At 36.8% G+C, this 23,981-nt stretch overlaps 1 protein-coding gene across 5 annotated transcripts in view; it reads right to left on the reverse strand.

The window, feature by feature from the left end:
- Positions 1–1,165: 1,165 nt before the first annotated feature.
- DMXL2 (Dmx like 2) overlaps positions 1,166–23,981 on the reverse strand; it is a 153,457-nt gene continuing 130,641 nt past the window's right edge. For 3 of the 5 annotated variants that reach the window (XM_086710686.1, XM_086710685.1, XM_086710687.1), the window contains 17 exons: positions 23,000–23,248; positions 19,183–19,361; positions 16,837–16,967; positions 16,212–16,297; positions 15,608–15,809; positions 14,593–14,710; positions 11,303–11,365; positions 10,415–10,501; positions 10,211–10,332; positions 8,945–9,083; positions 8,223–8,283; positions 7,962–8,089; positions 7,378–7,455; positions 5,385–5,476; positions 4,689–4,741; positions 3,249–3,466; positions 1,166–2,577 (listed from right to left, as the gene is read on the reverse strand). In XM_086710686.1, coding sequence (XP_086566812.1) covers positions 2,368–2,577; positions 3,249–3,466; positions 4,689–4,741; positions 5,385–5,476; positions 7,378–7,455; positions 7,962–8,089; positions 8,223–8,283; positions 8,945–9,083; positions 10,211–10,332; positions 10,415–10,501; positions 11,303–11,365; positions 14,593–14,710; positions 15,608–15,809; positions 16,212–16,297; positions 16,837–16,967; positions 19,183–19,361; positions 23,000–23,248 — 2,216 coding nt within the window. In that variant the 3' untranslated portion in view covers positions 1,166–2,367. The remainder of the gene's footprint in view (positions 2,578–3,248; positions 3,467–4,688; positions 4,742–5,384; positions 5,477–7,377; positions 7,456–7,961; positions 8,090–8,222; positions 8,284–8,944; positions 9,084–10,210; positions 10,333–10,414; positions 10,502–11,302; positions 11,366–14,592; positions 14,711–15,607; positions 15,810–16,211; positions 16,298–16,836; positions 16,968–19,182; positions 19,362–22,999; positions 23,249–23,981) is intronic. The other 2 variants (XM_025919826.2, XM_025919824.2) reach the window with 1 other exon arrangement.

Below are 23,981 nucleotides of genomic sequence, written 5' to 3' on the forward strand. Positions count from 1 at the left end.
CTCTCTATTCTGTTCCAACAGTATATGCATCTTTTTTTGTGTCAGTACCACACTGGTTTGCTATAGCTCTCTGGTATATCTTGAAATCTGGAATTATGATACCTCCAGCTTTGCTCTTCTTTTTCAAGACTTCTTTAGCTATTTGGGTGTGCGTGTGTGTATGTGTGTGTGTGTGGTTCCAAACAAATTTTATAATTATTTCTTCTAGTTCTTTGAAAAATACTATTGGTATTTTGATAAGAATTGCACTGAATCTGTAGATTGCTTTGAGCAGTATGAGCATTTTAATAATATTTGTCTTTCCAATCCATGAGCACAGACTAGCTTTCCATTTGTTTATCTTCACTCTCTTTATATGCGTTTCTGGATACAGAAACGCATATCAAGAATTAGAAACCATGATTGAGATTAACTCCAGTTTTGTAAAACCGGTTCAATATTCAAAAATCAATTAATGTAATCTACCCTATCAATAAGCTAAAGAAGAAAAATGAATCAATAGGTGCAGAAAATGCTTCAAGATTTACTATAAAGTTAATCAAGACAGTATGGTACTGGCAAAAGAAGAGACAAATAGATCAGTAGGACAGAGTCCAGAAGTGGGTCTACAAAATGCAGTCAACTAACCTTTGACAATTCAGTAGAGAAAGGTTAGTCTTTCCAGCAAATAGTGGCAGCCACTGAGAAGTCTGAATCTCAGTTCAGACTGACTGAATCAGCTGGTCCTATGTTAGAACAGACAAAAATGGAGGGGATGCAACATGCTCAGGTTACTGGGTACTAAATTGTGGGAAGCGTATGTATAGATGTGCGGTTTCTGCCCAATTTGCGTTCCTGTGTACTCAGACGTCCACCTTCTCCACACAGCACTGCTCCTGACTTGGCTCCTTCACCAGTGTCCTCACCAAACTCCGCATGTAATTCAATAAACGAGAGAAGGTACAGTGAAGTTAGTTCTTACCCCACTAAATGCCATTGCTGAGTGCCGTCTGGCTCATGGGTGTGTCCCATTTCCTAGAATGGCTTCTGATCTAGAAAGTACTCAGTAAATATCTGTGCATAAATGAACTGCCTAGTAGCTTACAAACTCTATTGAAATATTTGATCAAATTTAAAATGATCTCAAGTAGTTAAAAATATTAAAGAATTCCAGACCAAACTAAGGTAAAACTCTAACAAATAACATTTATTTTTCTTTTACATATGTATTTCACGGCCTGAACATCACATCGCCTTCAGAGAAAGGTGCTTTTATGCCATTAAATTTTACTATTTACCACACAGGCATTTAACATTCTCATTAACATGATGAGACAATTTGCTGGTAAACATTTAAACACACAGACATTGGTTTCAGTATCTCAAGAACATTTTTTGGTCATAACCAAGGAGGTACATCAAAATAGGACACTGGCTAATAATTTATAAGCAAATAATATTTAACTCTGCATAGTTTATACAATAGGCTGTGGTAATAAATAATATCACCAATCTCATCAACTATTAACTGGCCACAAAAAGCCTAACATTCATTCAAATTATGATATGAAATGCTCTATTGGTGTAGTTTCAACATAGCCTTAAATGTTGTGGGGTTTTAACCCTGAAAGAAAAAGTACTAAACTGGTATGTTAGGTCAACTACAAATATGTCATGGTCACAAGTATTACATTCCTAACATGAAGGCAAATATTTAAATAGAAAAACAAGCAGTCCAAAAAATGTGAGTGTGCAAATTGTGAGGAAAACATTGCATTTAAATTTGCACTCATTTGCAAGTTACAGTACTAGCTCAGTATAAACACTAACAGGAAAAATAATCAGCAGTAAAGAATGGAAATGACCTCTCCCAGCAGAGAACTAGTCACTGCACACTGCTCCACAGCTCAGAAAGTGTTTCTGGTGATCTAGACTTTCTAACACCTTGTGACTATCCTTCATTCAACGCAGGAGCTGCAGGCATGCTTCCATCAGTGGGAAGACAAGAAAGGAAAACCTGAATCAGCAACATTTCCTTCCTCAATTTGGTATGAAGGGCCTTCCTGTTGTTGTAAATTACTAATATGCTAACTTGTAACCTCAGATGTTTTCTGAATCAGGTTTGCTAAATGCTGTAAAGAATAGCTACCCTTCGTACAACACTAGGTTTTTTGTTTTTAAGTATGTCAGCATGATGACAAGGTACATGCACAGTCATTCTACCAACCTGTATGGGCAACACTCAGCTTGATCAGTTCCCAATTCTACAGAGATTCTCTGTATTGTTTTCAAGGTGTTAACAGCTGCTTGGAAAGCAGAAATGCCTATTAATTACTAGAGTATTTTTTAACTGAAGTGTTTATAAAAATAAAGCCCCAATCTTTAAGTCTATAGAATGTCAAGAATTCTGTTAGGGATGTTAAAAGCATTGGGCAAAACCCTTGTTTTGAGCGTGCCATCTGCCCCACAGGAGAAGATCCGGTTGCCAGGGATGATGTCAATCTGCATGACCCCAGCCCCAAGGTTTCTGAATATGGACTGTTTCGCATGCTCATTTTTGAATGAATGAATCAGGCCATGGCCTGTCAATCTCCAAACCTAGTTGAGAAGAAAGTGAAAACACAAAGTGTAAGTCTTTAAAAAACAGAAAGAGACCAAAAGCAGAAACATGCCCTTCATTTCTGTTGCCCTGAACTGGCCCAACTTCCCAGTACCCACCCCCCACCCCACCTTCCTAAAGGCTTACCTGATTGATGCCATTCACGTGATTCATTTACTATTGTTACATTTCACTGTCTCTTCTTCACATCCTCTTATAGTTTCATATTAACCACATATACCTCCATCTCTAATTCAATTAAATATTTAAGCGAATTAGATACATTGCTAATGTCAAGGGAAGCCCTGGGGCATTATAAGTAGAACCTTACCATCTCCCTTTTCAGAAACCTCACCTCAACTATACACAACAGAGTAAGGTACTAGGAGGCAGAAGAGGGGAGACAGGAGGTCCTGAGGAGCCAAAATAATGTTACAAAAAATGCTATGTACTAACAACTCTTAATTCAAAACAGAGTTCTTTAAAGCTTCTTAAGCTAGAAAGAACCACATAGTACTAAGGGAGGAAGGGTGTCAAGAGGCCTTCACTATCTCACAAAGCCTTACTTTACGCCCACATTTCAAAGAGTGCAGTGGGGTCATTTTTTCCCCAGTCTTCACAGCAGATACAGATAACACTTAGCATGTTCCAGCTTTTTATACTGACTCACCTTTATGTTCCCTTCTGCTGAGCCTGTAGTGAAATACTCCTCACAGGGAGCCAGGGCCAGAGCCTTAATAGCGGAGTCATGCGCCTGGAATGTGTGAAGTAGCTGTCTTTGCCTGATGTCAAAAATGCAGACATAGCCTTTCCGACCACCGGAGATGAGGAGCTGCTGTTTTGGCGCATACTGAAGTACGGTGGCACCGTGATCATGGCATGTGAAACCTGAAGAAGAAAAATACTGAGTCTTTCCCAAATAATCTTGCAATTCTGGTAATGTTTGAATGCACATTTAAATAATACAGAAATAATCAATTTTTAATTTCAATTTGTGTAATCATGATCCAAATATTAAAAAAAAGATTCCAAGCACTGACAGAAAAAACATCCTTACCCATAATCTCAATATGAAAACACCTGCAGGAAGCTTAAACCTTAAGCCCACACTAAGTTATGCTGCCTTGTAAGAAGCCTATAGCAGCCAAAGTGCAGAGGAGACCAAGCTTCCCAATGACACACTCAGCCACCACGTTAATCCCCACCACAATGAGTATTTACACTATCCTAATTCCTGCCCATACAGCTTGTGTGGTAAGTAACAAACTCAACTACAGCAGTGTGAAAATGACCAGCTATAGGGAAAGAGTTACCTTTCCCAGCATTCTCTGCATTTTACTGTAACTAAAGCCTTCTACCAATATGGGGCAAATCTTTAAGAGCTATTAATTATTCACAGAAAAAAAATGCCATCAAAACTGAGAAATAACTATATTTTCAGAATGTGTATCAGTATGTATAATACAAGACTGAGAAATCTTTCTGTAAAAGAACCCATCTAGCTTTGTTTAACCCAAATGTATTGGAGCATGGAGCCTTCTTTCAACAGAAAGAAAAGGGTATCTTTTCCAATTGGAAAAACTGCCTTAAAAGAAATAGTATTAAAAAAACTTTTTAAATGCTTATTTATCTTGAAAGAGAGTGAGGAAAGGGCAGAGAGAAAGAGGGAGAGACAGAGTCCCAAGCAGGCTCCACACTCAGCATGAAGCCCAATGCAGGGCTCCATCTTATGACCCTGAGGTCATGACCTGAGCTGAACTCAAGAGTTGGATGCTTAATTGACTGAACCACCCAGGCACCCCAAAGGTATATTTAAATAGCACTGTTTATATTTCTTGTTCTTACTTTATTGTTAGGTAATTCTTTAGCATATCTCCTTTCTATTGAGCTCAAATACTTTGCAACTAATTCTTAAAAAGCCTCGTTAGCAGAACCAATCTTCATATTTTGAAATGTAAAAAAAACGAACGCTATTCTATGCTAGTTGGATCTTTACCTCAGCAACATAGCCACTCATTTACATCCTTGAATAAACGCTCACTGGCTAGAATAAAACCAGGAAAGCATTCCTTCATAGGGTATTAAAAATCATAGATCTTAACTCACTTACCATGAATGAGGCTGTTTCCAGGTGATACCAATGTGTCCCAGAGGCATACATTTCTTATAGAGAGAAAACAATTTTTGAGGTGTTTTTTGTTATTGTCTTCAAGTCAAATATTTTTACGTATTGCATCTCACTATCTTTTTTTTCACTCGGATTTATAAAGCAATGATTCTCAAGTAGGATCAGGATAAAAGCTGGGGATGTAGCTCTTGTAAGAGTTTATCCTGTTCAAACCACACAGTTGTGTCTCACAAGGCCCCACCCGTCTCTGCCATCTCATCCCTCAAGCCCATCTCTTTTCCATTACCACTCCAGGGAAATGGAGACATGATTTCCTGAGGAGAGGGGATGCTTCTGTACCCCCAGGGGTAACCACCACAGGGAAATGAGGTGTTTACTCATGGAAGTATCACCAATGAACATGATGTCAGGTCAAAAAAAGTACAGAGTATGGTGGCTACAGTGTCTCAAGAAGCTGACAATAGCGCAAAAAAAAAAAAAAAACTTTAACATAATTACATATACTTGTTGATAACCTACATTGTTTTTCTCTTTTTGGTAAGGAAAACTACTAAGAATTATGTAACCAAGTTTTTTATCCAGAGGTGCAAAAAACTCCTAAGTTAAAAAAATCCATACTTGGTAGCAAGAATACCTTTCTGCTTAAAAATGTGATTATTTATGCTTCTGTCAACCTACCTGTTATCATTGGACTGTCCAGATGTGGCAACTAGACTTGAAGAGGTAATAAATGCAAAGTCGCTTGTGGCTTTACTGTGGCACTGCCAATTCTATGAAAAATAAAGTGCAAATGATGTTACCTAAAAATCCAGTAAAATCTGGTACAGCACAAACACAGAGTTTTGCTAGCAGTATATGCATGCGCAAAGAACAGGTTTTAAAAATCTAGAATAAAGTGATAAGCAGATTAGCTATTATTGGCGTATTCTTAACTAATATCCAGTGATACTTTAAAACTGGAAGAGTTGGTAATAATATGCAAGTAAAGGTTGTTTTTTTTTTTTTTTTTTTTTTTTTTTTTTTTTTTTTTTTTTAACGTTTATTTATTTTTTGGGACAGAGAGACAGAGCATGAACGGGGGAGGGGCAGAGAGAGAGGGAGACACAGAATCGGAAACAGGCTCCAGGCTCTGAGCCATCAGCCCAGAGCCCGACGCGGGGCTCGAACTCACGGACCGCGAGATCGTGACCTGGCTGAAGTCGGACGCTTAACCGACTGCGCCACCCAGGCGCCCCTGTTTTTATAGATTATCTAACAAAGTAATAGGATGAACTTAACCAAGCCATTTAACAATTTTTGCTAATGATCTCAAATACATTTAATAAACTTTACATAATAATATAAATCATAATAAACAACAATAGCCCAAAGAGGGACACTCCCACCTGCCCATCTAGTCTTACACTACACTGTGAGGAACTCAAGTCAAATTAACTTCATAACTTAAATGCAAGCATCCATCTTCCTTACCATCTCTGTGCTCCCTGCCCTCATCTTCCCTTCCCTGTGAAGATTTTAGCAGTAATAAAAACAAGGTCAAATGTCCTGCAAATAATCTATAGCCTTAAGGCTGCCCAAAACCGCTCTTAAGGATGTTCCAGTATGTGGGAAACCATTTACTGAGCCAAGGCATGACTTTTCTTGTTGGATCAGGTGAATGAATAGAAACCTGGAGGTGAAGACTCAGGAGGGTGTCCAGGTATTTTAAAAAACATTCTTCTGTTTGGAATGATCATGATATAGATGTGAGTGAAGGTAAGAGGACAGATTCAGGAACACTTTCGTTTCTGTAAAAACTTTATGACAGTCTACAGGGCACTAATTTAAGAGAAATATCTTGTCTCATATACATAATTAAGAACACACATATATAGTCTAGAAAAGAAAATTAACATATATGAAGTTGTGCAGAAGAAGTTCTGTGCAGGATAGCATTACCCTCCAGCCTTCCTACCCCAACTGAGCCCCCACCAAGTGAAGATAGGCTTATCTACATCATCAAATGTTTTAATATGATTTGGATTAATGAGTGAAGTGGCCCATTGGGATTGGTTAATTTATAATGTAGTAAGAAAAATTCTGGAGCAAACTAGAATACATGAAACCTGTCAGAATTGGGTAGTGATTCACTTTAGGTACTATATTAAAAATATATCAAGAAAGGGTGTGCCTGGGTGGCTCAGTCGGTGGGGTGTCCAACTTTGGCTCAGGTCATGATCTCACAGTTCATGGGTTCGAGCTCTGCGCTGGGCTCTGTGCTGACAGCCCAGAGCCTGGATCCTGCTTCGGATTCTGCGTCTCCCTCTCTCTGCCCCTTTTCCACTTGTGCTCGCTCTCTCTCTCTCTCTCAAAAATAAACACTTAAAATTTTTTTTTAAAAATCTATCAAGAAGTTAAGAGTTTTCAAAAAAGTAGAAACACTTAGAGGGAAGCCTCTCAACATTTTCAAATACAGTGGTCATCCTTCAAGTTCTGAAAAGGAAGCTTTTTTGCTTTTTAGTCATTTAGGTCTAAAACTAGGGCAAATAATGGGTGCTGTGCTGCTGGGCAGAGGTGTCCCTTTTTCAACAGATCCAATGAGTGAATCTCCAATGAGATTTAGTGTCTTAAACAGACACTTGATAAATAAGCAGCTTCTGGACGTGCTCTGGGAATACTGAGTGATACTTACCATGTAAGGTTTAGGATTTGATGCAGTTTGGTTTACTTGCCAGATACTCAGAAAACCCTCTCCATCTGCAACACCACACTGTAAGAATGGCACAAATATTAAACACAGCTTCTTATAACCATATCGAAGGCAAAATCATTGATTGAGAGTCACTGAAATCTCACTTAACATTCTGCCTGCACCTATTTCTATAGTGTAGGTCCCAGGAAAGCTAAGCACTAAAAATACCCTGAAACCTTTTAAGTGCTCTTCCATACCTATTTTTTTGTTTTCCTTTAGTAAGAAACTGGAAGATTTCAGGTGCTTTTATTACGTACCACCAACACACTCAACAGAAATAGAGTTCTTTACCTTCACAGAGTATTTAATATCTTTAGGTAGATGATTGATCCATAAAACAACCTGAAGATCTGTGCTTTACTGGGAGCCAAGGGGGCATATAAACAGACACCAATAAACCATCTGCCTAGCTTAAACCCAGCATCACTGAATTGGTTTTTAGATGTAGTTTTACTAAACATCTCCTCATAAATACCTTTTTCAGATGAAGTGTGCAGTAACCCCCACCCCACCCCCAAACCAACCTTGTTGCCTTGTGAATTAAAATATAATCTGGTAACTCTTGCATTGCCAGCTTGGCGGAAACAGACAAGTTGCTGAGGTCGTGTCCATTCAAACATTCGTACACTGCCATCCTGAGCACCTGTAAGATCTAAAACACAAAAGAAAAAGCAGAAGATAAAAAATGAAAAAGCTAAAGAGTTCCAATATTTTCCATTCTATAAATGAACTTCAAAATGACAGAGGCCATTTATAATCCTTTGGATCATAAATAAAATACTTACAGTACTGATGGACTGGGTGGGACGTCATTCTCTTAACGTTATGGAGATTCCTTTTCATAAGCTTTAAAAGAAGATAAAAAACCAAATTCATTTAGTGCACTGCAGAAGAGAGGGGAAGGCCAACTCTAATTCTCATAGCCTTTATTCTCTTACAACTGGAATATTACTAACATATACCCTGTTGTGGGTGTTCTGAACCACTGAACACATGATACCTGTCTGAAGGCTGCAGCAGCAGTCACGTACTGGCACAGCCCTGGCCCGTAGGGACCATGTGGGTACCAAGCGGCTTCATCTAGAATAAAGGGAGCTCTCCTCCAAGTGCTCTCCCTGAGGACAATCAGGAGTCTCTCCAGACTCGTCAGAATAGAACATGCGAATGGGATCCCTTCAACCACAGTGACTAACAACAATGTTATAGATGCATTTTTCAAATAGAGTAGACACAACTCCTCTTTGTCTATGCTTTACCACTTTGCACCTCTCAGTTTGCCCATCTATACAATGGGAGATAATACTGTCACCTACCACCTAGGGTTGTTGTGAGGAAAAGCATGCTCCTGACAGAAAGTCACAGTATGTTAGCTAACTAACATTATTAGTTATGGGGTGCTAACTAGTCATCGCCCTCATCTTGAGGATCGTTCCTGAGTCAGAGTGACTTCCACTTATTCTGGAGTGAGTCCACACCCAGAAACCACACTGAATCGTAAGTAACATACCACACTAGCTCCCGTGCTCGTCTGCCCACTGCCCAGCCACGGCAGAGAGGAAGGTGGGTGCACCTGACTTGCTGAATAGGACGTGGCACTGGGCTGGTAAAGAGTTGTAGTGGAACCACGGTAATCAATATCATCTGAACTGTGAACAACATGCGTGTGTTACTACGAAGTGTTCTCTTAACACACATTCCAATTGCACAGCTTCTTATGTATCCACAGGACAGTCTTTACTTTTTAAAAAATGAATAAATATCCATAAGGAAAACTTAGATATAGTTTCTAATCAGAGGCAAATTTAGTATCCGTTAACTTTTCCCCTTGAGACAAAATATTTTACTGCACACAAGATGGAACAAATGTTTTCTCTGAAGAATTTAACACAAATATTACTTTTATCATGTATAGAAAAAGATTATAAGGTCTCTTCAAATATAGATATCCCATGTATCAAACTCATACATTTTAAAGAAATCTGAGTTTAAAGGCTTCTTCAAGTACTGGTAATAATCATATAAAAATGTTACAGTAATTTTTATGATGGACTATATCATATTACATGGTTACATCAACTCTGACAGTATGATACTGAGACCTAGTAATATTATATCCTAAGAAAACAGAACCCTACAGAACAAGGAGAGAGGTGATGATGGCACCATTCCCAAACATATAAAATGTCCAAGAGTGTGGAGAAAAGCAAGAGGGAGGGCGAATGTGGAGGAGAAACCCCAAAATAGGAAAGTGTTGCAAAACACTCTTGGTGCAGTATCCACAGTGTTACTGAAAAATGAACTTGTCTACATCTTCATCTGTAAAAAAGGTATGCCTGTAAGATGATAATCAAGAAGGAATGATGAAATTTACCACTAAATGTGACCTATCAATCAGTCTTATTAACATATTGGTATATTCTGCTTTTTGTTTTAATTATCCAAACCAACTGAATTCGCTGAATACTGTGTAATTCCTGACATTTCTTTGTTAGGGTTAAATGTCAATGTTGTAGTTACTGGCATTAGGCTTTGGTGTTGGGGATTATTCTGAGTCAAACACTATGAATAGTTCCGTGTGGAATGGCAGAAGTATGAGTAATTTGTTCACTGATTTAAGAAGAGCCTTTCATTGGCACCTAAACCAATTATATTGGTTTCCTACCCAAATAAAGAGATATATATACTTTTCAAGATAATTCAAATCTGCATAACCATTTAATGGGTTCTTTTTAAGAATACTATGTTTAAAATGGACTCCACAAGGCAGACTAACCTTTTGGATTCTCTGTCATATTCTTCTCCAATCCATATATACGACTGACAGGCCAGCAGAGAAGTAACATCAAGTTCTTGTACATCATGTGTTGAAGCCAAGACAATTTCGTTACAGTTTGCCTGTAAAGCAAAGGCAGAGTCAATAATTTAAGTGACTTCACTAAAATAATGGCACAATCTTTACAATGACTAAAGCTTTTACCTTATTAATGGAAAATGCCATGATCATATCTGATTCCTTATGAATGATTTTCGCCTTTCCACCTGGATAGCCCAGATCAGCTTCAACCTGCAAAACGTTACCGGCAGTTAGTTGTTGTGTAGCTCCATGCGAGACACACACACATTCCACAGAATTAAAAGAAGGATAAGAAGAAAGTGTAGCAGCAGCAGAAGCAAGAAAAAAGGTACCAGTAATTTTAGTATGTTGAGAATTAACTTTGGAATTAGCTTAAATTCTGATGCCCTGTAATCATCCTGACTATAAAGATTTCCATTATGATGACAGGATACTAACTGTCATGAAAGATAACCAGTAAGTTTTTATTAGTATTTGTAACAGCAACGTGCCGGGTGCATCTCTTCCAAAAGTGTGCGGACACTGCAGTAAAAATTTGTATGCAGTAAGAGGCACAGGGTGGAAGAAAAAGACAGTAAGACAAACAAGTCACGTAAGAAATTAAACATTTTAAAAGAGAGTAATAAGACAGGAAGAAGGAAAAGTTGGGAAGAACAGTTAGAAAGGGATGAAGGAGAATGATGAGAGGAAGGTGCACTGGCTTAGGGTCAAAGGTGACAGAAGGAAAGAAGATGCAGGATCAAGGAGGAAAGATAAGATAACCACGTGTTTAAGAACAGGCTGGAAAAGGGGACAGAAGTGAAGATGGAACAGGAAGAAGGAAAGAGAAGAACCAATGCTTAGGAAGAGCAAGTCAGACATGGTGGAGTGTTTCCTAACCTACACCACTGAGATGTATGGGAGCAACGCGTATTTCGATTAGCTGGCTAGCCAACGGGTTAGTATTAGAGATGAAGGTTAGCTCCTCGAAATTTAAGAATGAGCTAAAAATACAAGAGCGCGGAACACTACCTTGCTGTGGCAATCCTCTGCTACGCAGTTTTGTCTGACCTGTTCCACACGTTCTTCTACAGACTAAGTAACACCACACCGTCACAAACACAAAACACATGCATGAAATGAAATTATAAAGAGAATGAAAATTTCAAACTGAAATGGTCACTCCATAACTTAAAGATGGTAATTTGTAAACTTCCCTTTTAAAAGCACAAAATCAAGAAAGAAAAACTAAGTAAAATGTGATGTCATCAGATGAACACAATACAAAGCAAAACAGGCAAAATTAATGTGCCTATTACATACACAAAAGCTGGCTCAAAATAAAAATTAGTTATTTGTATGCCAGTTATGTAACTTAAAGCTCTAATTTAAACTGCGGTGTCTAAAAAATAAAACCTGCTTGTATGAGAAAATGCACTGCACAGATTCCTAGCCTACAGAGGTTTATTTCAAATACAAATTAACACTATTTCTGAACACAGATTCAAAGTACTGATAATTATTTCACTCTTACTCATAAGAAATATATCCATGAAGGGGTAGTCAGGGACTGAAATTCACATCAGCTGTTCACTATAAACGATATTTTCTCCTTACAAGTAAACAGATGTTTGATAAAATGGCGCACAGGAAAGAAATCACACAAAGAGCTTACTCCTGGTTGATGACAGGGTCATCAAGGATGGCTACAGTCAGAATAATAGTTCTGCTCTTCTGTGGAAACCTCTGAAGGTTTGATCATAGCAATACACCCCTCCTAATATCTCTTTAAGTGATTGCTTTACTTTCAACCAAAAGGGCCAAATTCTCTGTGCACACCTTCAGCGACTGCCTAGGGATGCTACAGAGGAACAATGACAGAAAGGTAACTATGTGCAAGGCCCACTCAACAAAAGCCAAACTGCTGAACAACCTGTTTGCCTTTAATCATAAATAGTGGACTTTGCAACATTTACTGATTTCACAAAAACTGTCTTGTGGAATATTCTTCTTTAACATATTCAATGAGTAAAAATATCTTCTGAATATACCTAAAATTTCAGCATTTCTCAGGAGAATTTTCTAAGTAATTTTTTAAAATGAGCCAACATTTTAGAATTTTTAGGATGTTTTTCAATTTGACTAATTAATCAATTCACTGAATTTACCAAATTTATGAGTACTACAATCCTACTTAATAATTTAAAAAGATAATCCACTCTTACTGAATGGATAAGTTTGACAAATGTTCCATATTTCTGAGCTTAGTGACCAGTTTTTATTTGTCTTAACAGCTTTAACACTTTTTTTCAATTTTTTCCTTACTGAAAACAAATTTTCAGTAGATCTGTGCTATTCAAAACAGTGGCCATTAACCATATGTGACCATTTAAACAAAATTAAGTCACACTAGCTACTTTTTTTTTAAGTGTATTTACCTATTTTGAGAGAGAGAGAGTGCATGCACGGAGAGGAGAGCAAGACAGAGAGGGAGAGAGGGAGAGAGGGAGAGGGAGGGAGGGAGGGAGAGAGAGAGAGAGAGAGAGAGAGAATCCCAAGAAGGCTCTATGCTGTCAGTGTAGACCCCAACACAGGGCTTGAACGCACAAACTGTGAGATCATGACCTGAGCCAAAATCAAGAGTTGGATGCCTAACCAACTGAGCCACCCAGGCACCCATACTAGGTACATTTCAAGTGTTCAGTAACTGTATGTGCCTAATAACTATTGTATTGTATACAAAAGATATAGATTTCCATTATCACAGAAAGTTCTATCGGACAGCACTGAACAAGATAGTAATTCCACACAATAATTTGAAATCCAAAAGGTACAAAAGGGTACATGATAAAAATTCTTCCTCCCAACCAAACTCCTACCATGTACTTCCCATCCTTGGAGCCAACCAATGCTTACAGAGCATTTTAAGAAATTTCACCTCACTGTTCATAGAGACCCTCTGCTTGTAGAAAATCTGAAGAGAACACACAGTATATGGGGCTGCTGATACCAACCACACAGAGACTGAGGGATATAAAGGAGAGACTAAGGGGCAGAAGGAAGGAGAGGCTTAGTTACAGAAGAAGGAAACCTAAGAGAACAGATCCTGAAGACAAGACTAAGGGTTCAAGCAACCTAGACACCTCATTTCCCACAACTCTTGAGGCTCTGACAATCCAACCAAACCATGCTACAAACCTTCTGAATAATTAAACATATTCCATTTTCAAGGAATCATTACATTTAATAATTAGAAGAACTAAACACTCAAAAAACTGATCCTTTAATATACTGGCTTTCTGTGAATAACAGAGTCCTAATTGAGCAGGTATCTTTTATGTTAAATCTATTTCTTAGTTTATGAAATTTGGATAAAGCATCACTACAGGAAATACTGTCAACAGTCAAGTAAATGAAAGAGAATGAAATCTGTGATTTCCCTAACAAACCCTAACAAATGGAGATGTGGTTCTCTATCTAACCTTGGAAAACAGAGCCATATTAACTGTCCCTCTCAGTTTTCAATTTTCTAAGTGAAATATAATCCATTGTTCTGTTCTCATAGATTTTGTTTGCCAAATCGTTAATCTAATCTGACACTCTACTCTGTACACTCTCTACGCTGCCCATTGTCTCATGAAGTAGCCACAAGGACTGATATGCTCGTGTAAGAGATCTGTGTCCTCCTCTTTTATAAGAGATATTTTTAAGTTCTAAAGTACCAGTCTCCCAAATTCCTGATTCTTCTTGAATGCTGTATGACATTAAATTACTAATTCACAATCAGCTTAAAAATCACTGTGCAGTGCCGAACTTCTGCATCACTTTGTAAAAGCAAACTTCCTTCATCACATATTCATATTTCTGTAGTTTATACTCTTTCACAAAAATTATCCTGAATTTGTTTCCAAAGTTTATCCTGTTCATTTCTAAATGCTAAATAAACAAAATACTTTTAAAGGGCTATGTTAGATTTCCTGTTAAATGATATTCAAAGAATCATAGCAGAGAGTACACTCATTTATATATTAAATCACCCAAATAATCCATCACAATATTTATTATTTGTAAAAGCCCAATGGAAAGCCTTGCAAAGAAGTACCAACTTTCACTTGGTTATACGTGATTTACCAAGGGACCTATGTTGTCTCATTGTTATAAAATGAAAAGTCTAAGATTTTATCTTATAGAAGAAATTCACTGTAGTCAGGTAAACTATTACCCATAATGTATGAAAGATAATTAGGCTGCAACCAAAAAGTAAATCATTAAAAAAGTTAAAACTAAACAAAAATTACAAAACATTTTTTTTTCCAAAATACCTCACTCTGCTTTCTTTTCTTAGTGAAGATATATCTAATAAATGTCTCTTGAAGGACTTCTTGTTTCACAAGGAAATGCCAGAGTCTTTTTACTGGAAGTGCAGAAGAATCCCGGGACCTATTAAAAAAAAGGAATACATCTTATTTAATTCTGTAGAAAATGTGCTTCATATCTGCAGAAACTTTAAAAAAAAAAAAAAACCTCCATTATCTATTGCAAAGAAGATACATCATTAAGTTCAGCAAAGTTTTATAATTTTTTTTCTTTTAATTTTTAGTTCTTCTAAAAATACTCCTTTATCTGGCAATTAATTCTCTAATTACATGGTTCTCTGAATGAATAGGTTGAGCTGAGAGTCAAAAGAAGCTATTATTCTCTTTTTAAATTATATTGTAGGTTGGTTCTGTTGGTTACATAACATCATCAATGAATATAAAGTCACAGAGTTCATTTTTAACAACCCCCCCCCCCCAAAGCTAAAAAGCCTGTTTTTTCAAGTTTATCAGTGATACTCTTAATCACAGGACAGGTGCCTCACAAAAAGTATGCTGCTTATCCAAAGGACAGACAGGAGGGCAGGTAGAAGACCAAAACATCAATAAAAAACCTTAATATATCTACCATTAAATTATTGCCAAAATGTAAGTAGCACCTTGTTTGTATATGTAGATTATTATCCCAAAATATTTCTGTATGAATTCTTAAAATGGCAAAAATATAATAAATGCTTTTTCCTGATTACAAAAGTAATACATCTATTCAATTATTGGTCATCCTGGGAAAAATGTTTTCTATCCAGATTATTCTAATGTTTTCCTTCACATATATTGCTAGAAATAGAACTGTAGGTTCAAAGTTATGAATGTTTTTACTATATATATATATATATATATATATATATATATATATATATATATAATTATATAATATAATAATATAAGCATATTTTGCCAAACTACCTTCCAGAAAAGTTAAACCAGGCTACATTTTCATGGGCATTATAAGCATCCTTACTTGAATGGAGTATTATCAGGTTCTAGCATTGCTTTATTTCGAAGAATAGCTGGTCCGGCTCCTACTGAAAGGTCAGTTGGGTAAGTGTTGATATAGTTAGGTGGTGGACCTTCAAACTGATCCATTTTCTCTTGCAATATCTGTTCCCAGTTCTCCAAGTTTTTAATGACAGCAATACCTAATGGTGATGTTACAGGCAATTCTAAAAGAGGACAGAAATGCCAACTTGTTTTCATAAAAATGTTGATCATCATCCACATATTTAAAAACTCTGAAATTTTTGGAGCCAAAACCTCTGAAAATACAAATAAACCTGAAAATGTTGATCTAATACTATTTGAATTCTTAGTGCTTTTAACAAAACAGAAGGCCAGCTCTCTAAATTGAGCAAGAAAATGTCTAGCTTCTCCAGTCTGATTTCCTGCTTTTTCTTTCAACCCTCTGGGTAAACAGTGGTTCTTGCTATGAATTAAAACCATAGACTGGAGCCTAAAGTACACAAGATCTCATCAAATCTCCAATTTTTAGTACCAAATGCTCTTTTATGTAGATTTCTATGAAGAGAAACTTGATGCTAATATATTTAAGAACATTAATTACCTACCAGAGAATTCCAATCCAGCAATGGGAAAGAAATTCTTGACGTTGTGAAGTACTAGCTTAACCATTGTCAAATGCAGAAGAGCCCAGCTGTTCAAGGGAAACAAACAAACAAAAAGTTCTCCTTCACTGAAAATAACATCATGAGAGAAGCATAGTAATGATTCCTGTCAATTGTTTAGCCCAATCTCCAATCCAGAAAAAAAGTTGTTTCTTTTCTAACAACTTAAACCTTTGTCATATAATAGAAAATATGTTAACAATGTACAATTGGAATACACTTATAATATCTGAAAACCACCTAATGGAAAAAGATTTATAGTCACACGCAATCTAATAGCATATCAATGAACATATACTAAGTTCTAATGTCACATCAATAAATTACATATTTTTTCTAACTGAAAATGTTTGTGTTTCCACTCTACATGTAAGCTATTCTTAGACACTAGATGTGAAAGAAATACTCTACTCTCTAGAAATTTAACCTCAAAGATACAGAATTACTAACCTGAAAATGTAAGTCAGCTCTTGTATAATAAATTCATGATAGTATTACTTAAAATTCCTAACGTCAGGATTTTTTTTTACGAGAGAGAGAGAGAGAGAGAGAGAGAGAGGGAAGTTACCTATAGGAATTTGGATCTTGGTGCTCCTGTATTTGTGTATCTGAAAAAAAAGCATCATCTTCTTCTTCATCACTATGAATGCTTTCATCAGAATCATATATAACACCACTATCAGACAAAGGGAGAAATGGCTGCAATAAAAGATAAAGTTATATTTTAAATATATAATCAGGTTGTTTTTGTCCTAACTTAATAATGAACATTTTTAAGTGGTGTCTAAATAAAAACTTCCTTTCACAAATGATACTAGGCCTACGAAAGTCAAGAAAACTAGTCAAAACTCTCAGATTCAATAAAAAAAACTCAATACCTAGATACAATATAAATACTTCTAGAGCACTAATTGTAATAGACAAGTTATGGAAGCAAACTAAGTGTCCATTGATAATCTATAAAGATGTGGCACATGCACAGAGAAGTATTACTCAGCCATTAAAAAGAATGAGATCTCGCCATCTGTGACAACATGGATGACCTAGAGGGTATTATGCTGAGTGAAGTGAGTCAGAGAAAACAAATACCCTATGATTCACTTATATGTAGAATCTAAAAAACAAAACAAATAAACAAAAAAACAGGAACAAAATCATACAGAGAACTAGTGGTTTCCAGAGCAGAGGGAGATGGGCAAAAGAGGCAAAAAGGATTAAGAGGTACAAAGTTCCAGTTATAAAATAAATAGTTCACAGGGATGATAAATACAGCATAGGGAATAGGGTCAATAATACTGCAATAATGTTGCATGGTGACAGCTGAGAGATACACTTATTGTGGTCAGTACAGAGTAATGTATAGAATTGCTGAATCACTGTTTGTACACCTGAAACACTGTATGTCAACTATACTTCAACAAAAAGTAAATTAAAAAAATAGTAAAACATATGTCACAGAGGGGTGCCTGGGTGGCTCAGCTGGTTGAGCATCTGACTCCTGACTTTGGCCCAGGTCATCTCATGTTTGTGACACTGAGCCCAGTGTGGGGCTCTGCTGACAGCGTGGAGCCTTCTTGGGATTCTCCCTCTCTCTCCCCCTTCCCCTCTGGCTCTCTCTCTCTCAAATAAATACTTAAGAAAAAGTATATCACAGAAATATTAGAAAACAAGCCTTTTCTTATATATCAAGAGAACTAGTTAGACAAGTTGAAAGAAAAAAGACACACTGAAAAACATAAAATATCAAAGGAAAAACCTTATGAAAACAGACAGCTATAGTGAAGGAAAGCACAAATCCTTCTAAAAGCTATATAAGGAGACTCAGACATGTAAAAACTATAATTGTTTAAAATTAATTTTTAAGTTTTAAGTTAATTGCCATAAAAATCCCCCTGGGTATTTCTTTTCCTTTTTTGAGGCTTTATGATGATTCCAAAGTTCATAGGGAAGAAAAAATAGACGAGATTAGCGGAGAAATCTTTTTAAAGTGAAAGATACCATTTGTAGTGAATATTAAAACAAGTAATTAAAAGAAGTGCAGTAATTAAAAGAAGTGCATTGATATTGATCAATGGAAATACAGTCCAAAAGTAGCATATGTATAAGAAATTAATCTATGACAAAGATAACAAAAGTGGGAGGAAAGGAAAAATAACTGGTTACGATAACAAAAGCAAATCTTCACAACTCACCTTGAAAGACTTTTTAAAAGTGGGATCAATACCTCAAGAACTCTGAGATCTAATAAAATTTTTAAATGGAAGGTGGCATGATGAAAGATATATTTCCTATATGGACATACAGCAAGGTGACCACAGCATTAGCATGTGTAAAGAGGGCAACATTAATAGAAGGAAGGTGATTAGTCTGAAAAAGCAAAGCGCTGAAAGAAAGTACTAGTAGCATGTACTGAACATGGTATGAAATGCAACTATAATGGATCTAGTCTCTGGGAGTATTCTGATACCCAGAGTTCTATCTGCTTTGGAGAAAGAGAGACATGTCATGGGGCTGAACTCTGGCCTGATGAAACCCCCAAATATCCATTTATCTCCTCTTGCTCTAATTCCATGGTGACCAAGGGAAATACTGATAATTAGACAAAGGGAACTAGATGGCAGACACAAGTATTCCAGTCACTAGAAAACAAGGATGCTGATTATATGTTAATAAAACTGACTTCTGGTTTAGACCCAAATCCTATACAATTTTCATTTGTCCCATCCATATCAAGTATCTGACCATCATCATCTTATCATCCCTGAATGAATATTCAGTTTCTGGACTTGACAAATTAAATATCTAAACTATACTTGTTCCACCCAGAGGCTGCCTCACCATTCCTATGTGATGCACACATAAGAATAAAAAAAAAAAAACCCACATAAAAGCTTATATTCCTTAAACCCCTTACCTTTGCAACAAAATAATCCCACATACTAAGTTCAGGAGGAATAAATTTTTCTTTGTAAGATGGTCTCTCTGCAGGCACTGGTGGGGGGGTAGCATCTTTTACAGGTCGTCCAGGGACGAGCATTCGCATGTTAAATCTTCTACGATGTTTATCTATGTCTTCGGAAGGAACAGGAGGTGCTGAATAAAGATAGAGGGAGAAAACAGCATTTATCTTAGAGTTAAAGTTAACTTTCCTTTCAACATACTCCTGCCACGTTTTAGTGTAGACTAAATTACTTGTATCTGCATTAGTTTTCCAGGAACCATGGCAGAGACACACATGAGGATAGAGCATAAAAGAATATCTTGCCATGAAGCAGACTGTGTGCTATTCAGAACAAAGATTAAAGTAATTCTATTTACAATGCATTAAATACATGACATATTCATTAGTGCTTGAGTAATTATTTCTGGCCATGTTGTTTAAGAAAGATTCACTGAAGCTGTAGGATGTAAAGCATGCCTTTAAAAAAGAAGGGAGAAGCTCCACGTGAAAAAAAAGAAGGGACAAGAGAAACCAGTAACTAGAGGTTTAGGTGAATGACGATGATAACAGAGGAATATAATGGAGTAAACACTGCTAAGAGGGTTATTTAAAATGAACCCAAGAGGACATTGAGGAAGTGGGGCTTATGCACATCTCCTGTCTCACATTCTCTGTAATTGTTGCTGAACCCCACTAAAAGCCGAGGCATCTGCTGCATTTAGAATGGACATGAATGGACTTTCCACCTAACACCAGCCCTAGCAACCAATCACATATAGATGAATGTAACTGTAGCTATACCAGCACCAATCACATTTCCTTCAAAACAACTTCTGTAAATTCCCTCTTTCCTCCTTAAAAACTCTAGCCTCCTTTGTCTCTCCAGAGCATGCTTTTGATTTTGGTTGACTTGGTGTCTCCCAGACTGCAATCCCTAAGATCCTAAATAAACACATACATTTTATTTGGCAGCTTGCAATCTTGCTTTCTTTTTTCCCCCGGATGACAAGGAGTCAACTTCAGTTGACTGAGGAGGGGAATAACAAGAAGAGTGCAGAGCTGGGCTGGCACTAGGCTGTGGATGTGAAGCTGGGAGCTTATCCTATGGTGATCCTCACAAACACTTCTTAAGTTAGTCACAGGGTGAGGTACTATTGCTCGGTCAATGACAGAGAAGATGGAAGATGATGATGTAAGAAGAGCGAACGAGAACAGTGGGTAGTAAAGACTGAGAAGAGTTAGATATGAGGAACACATAAAAGTAACACCAAAAGGATTCAGGAACTAACTAGAGGAAGGCCAGAAAGTAGAAGTCAACAGCTCCTCTCTTTTTTTTTTTTAATTTTTTTTTTCAACGTTTTATTTATTTTTGGGACAGAGAGAGACAGAGCATGAACGGGGGAGGGGCAGAGAGAGAGGGAGACACAGAATCGGAAACAGGCTCCAGGCTCCGAGCCATCAGCCCAGAGCCTGACGCGGGGCTCGAACTCACGGACTGCGAGATCGTGACCTGGCTGAAGTCGGACGCTTAACCGACTGCGCCACCCAGGCGCCCCAACAGCTCCTCTCTTAAAACTAGTCACAGGAAATGATAATTCTATCTTGTTCCCTCTTCCATCATATCCCACACACAATTCATCAACAAATCCATCAGCAATATCAAATTATAGCCAGAATATAACCACTTTTCGCCCTACAACTACCACTCTCAGCTAAACCACATTTATCTTTTTTTAGTAAAAGTTACATAAAAATAAAGATTTTTAAGTGTACAATTCAGTGTCATTTAGTACATTCACAATGTTATGCCACCACCATCTCTATCTAGTTCCAGAGCATTCTCATCCCATTTCATTCCCAAATGTAAACTCTAGAGTCATTACACAGTTATTCCATACTCTTCCCTCCCTCTAGCCCTTGGGCAACAAATCTGCTTTCTGTCTCTATGGGTTTACCTATTCTGGATATTTCATATAATGGAATAATAAAATACATGACCTTCTGTGTCTGGCTTCTTTCACTTAGCATAGTTTTGAGCTTTATGCTGGTATGGCATGTATCAGTACTTTGTTCCTTTTTAATGACTGAGTAACACTCCACTGTATGTATGTATGTATGTATATGTGTGTGTGTATGTATGTGTATATATATGTATATATATACACACATGTATATATATACCACATTTTGTTTATGCATTCATTCTTGATGGTAACCCACAATTATCTTTTAAGTGGACCATTACAATAGCTCCCTTCTTTTATTCTTGTCCTATAGTCTATTCTCCACATAGCAGCTAGAGCTGAAAAACCTAAATCAGTCTAGGCCACTCCTGCCAATAGTTTCCTATCTTTCTTTATAATAACTACTGAAGTTTTCACCACCCTAAATGACCTTGCTCCCAGCTGGTTGTCTTACCCTATCTCCATCCAAACTTCCCCGGCTAAAACAGCCATTCTGGCCTCCTCTGTAGTTCCTGGAAAAGGCCAAACTCAGTCCTACCTCATGCCTCATGACCTTGGTACTCCCTTCACCATCTGTAATTGCCTGAAATTACAGAGCCTGAAAGACTCTGACCCCAGATATCTGCATGGTATGATCCCTGACTTCTCTAGGACTCTGCTCACATACTCTCATCAGAAATGTGTTTTCTGACCATTCTAACTAAACTGTTCCCAAACCCTTTCCTTCATGACTCTCCATTTAACTCTGCTTTATTTTTATCATAGTTCTTATCATAACTGAAATACTATTATTTGTTAATTTGTTTACTGTGTGCTAACCTCCACTACATGTAAGCTTCATGAAGGTAAGGGGTTGTCTGTGTTATTCATCCCAAAGCCGACAACACTGCTTTGTCACGTAGTAGGTGTTAAATGAATGCAAATATGAATCTGCACTCAGAAGTTTTAAGCATGGATGACTTGATGAATGGATTACCATGAAAAAAAAATAATAGAAAATTCAGAAAGAGAAAGAAGTGATTTGAGGGGAAAACTTTCAAATTTAAGGTTGGCTACAACAAGGTAGGAACAAGATAAAGATGAAGAGTCACCCACCCACATACGGGGGAGTGAAAGCAATGAAAGTGGCTAAGACATCCTCCCCTACTTTGACGTATACAGAAACTTATTCATTTAATTCAACCTTGGGCAGTAAGGACACAGATGAGAGCCAGTGCCATTTACACTCTTTGTGCCATTGATTCCCCATCTGTAGTAGGATAATTTCCAAGGATGAATTAACATGATTTCTGTTTCAGCACCAAGATGGAAACTCTTCCTATATCATCAGTCTACACCTTACATATCCTTCCATCTTTAAAAGTGGGATAAAAAATACCAAAAAAAAAAAAAAAAAGGCAGAAAATGGAATTTTAAAAACCATATGCATGACTGGAAAAGCTATCTTGCACATGACCATGAACCTAATATGAAGCCAACTGTTCTCATGCTCTGTAAAGATTATGATGATTTATTTAAATCTTTTTTCTCTAAAAACTATCCTTTTCCCTTTCCATTCTTTAACAGTCTCCTCACTTACTTTCACCTGTCCTCTATTTCTTTTTTATCCTCCTCAAATTTGTCCTGGTTTATCAAAAAATGTTCAACTGAAACTTTATTTTTATTTGAACATGAGTTTAGTTATTTACTATTCTAACCTAAGTGATGAGATTTTAAACATCACTGATTTTCAAAATAAAAATTCTTGTAACATTAGAAAATCTTTTACTTTTGCACTGGAAATTATTTACATTTACATATATTAATTGGTATCAAATCTATCTTACCTGCAATATTTTCTGCTTGTCTTTGAGGTTTCACAACAAGCTTCACACCCCCTCCAAAAACAGCAGCCCACATCCGATTATTTAATGGGTGGGCTGCAAGTCGAAACAATTCATTGGAGGAATTTGTAGCAAGAGCATGTATCAATAAACTTAAGTAAACAGCAACAACAGCTTCACACAACAAAATGTTCAATTTTGGCTGGTCTTCATCTTGAGCTGAACTCAAGAGATTAATGAGTGAGCTCACACCTGTATGGGTATATAATATCATAAGAAGTGTATCAGCAAAAAGCTCCAGAAGAAAAAATCCAAATCTGTAACTTAACCAAAATTATGTATCCATATTAAGTAATATATCCATAACTTGAGCAACAAGATAAATGACAGAAATGGATTATAATCTATGGAATAAAATAAGCCCACAGTTTATACTGATATAATAAATGAGTGAATAAATAAATAAAAAGGGGAGAAATGAAAGCTCTTCCTCATAATACAATTTTAACTAAAAGTAAAAGGAATGATAAAATCAGAAAAATCACCATCTAGTAATCCCCACAGTAATATCTGATTCAGGCAAGAATGGATGCTAAAATTAGTGGGTGAAAGCATAATATTTTACACAGTCTCAAACTACCTCTTCAAAAGAAACTTATTGATTACAAAGAAAAAATATTAGCTTAACAAATGTGAAATTTGGCAGCAACTACCTTAACAGGTGATCAGAGTTAATAGCACCAATTATGGAACTAACTGACGTCATATGCCTCTTGACAGTCTGAACTAAGGGCACACAGTATCTTTTTTGTGGTATCCATGCCAAACATATACAACCTGAATCTAATACTAAGGTTAGGAAAACCCAAATTGAGGGACATTCTAGAAAATAATTGTCTACTACTCTGCAAAAGTATCAATCATGAAAGACAAAAAAAAAAAAAAAAAAAGAATTAAGAACTACTGTAAGAGGAGATTCATGAGA

Source organism: Puma concolor, chromosome B3 (assembly GCF_028749965.1).
Source record: "Puma concolor isolate L17-30 chromosome B3, mPumCon1.1.hap2, whole genome shotgun sequence".
Taxonomy (NCBI): domain Eukaryota; kingdom Metazoa; phylum Chordata; class Mammalia; order Carnivora; family Felidae; genus Puma; species Puma concolor.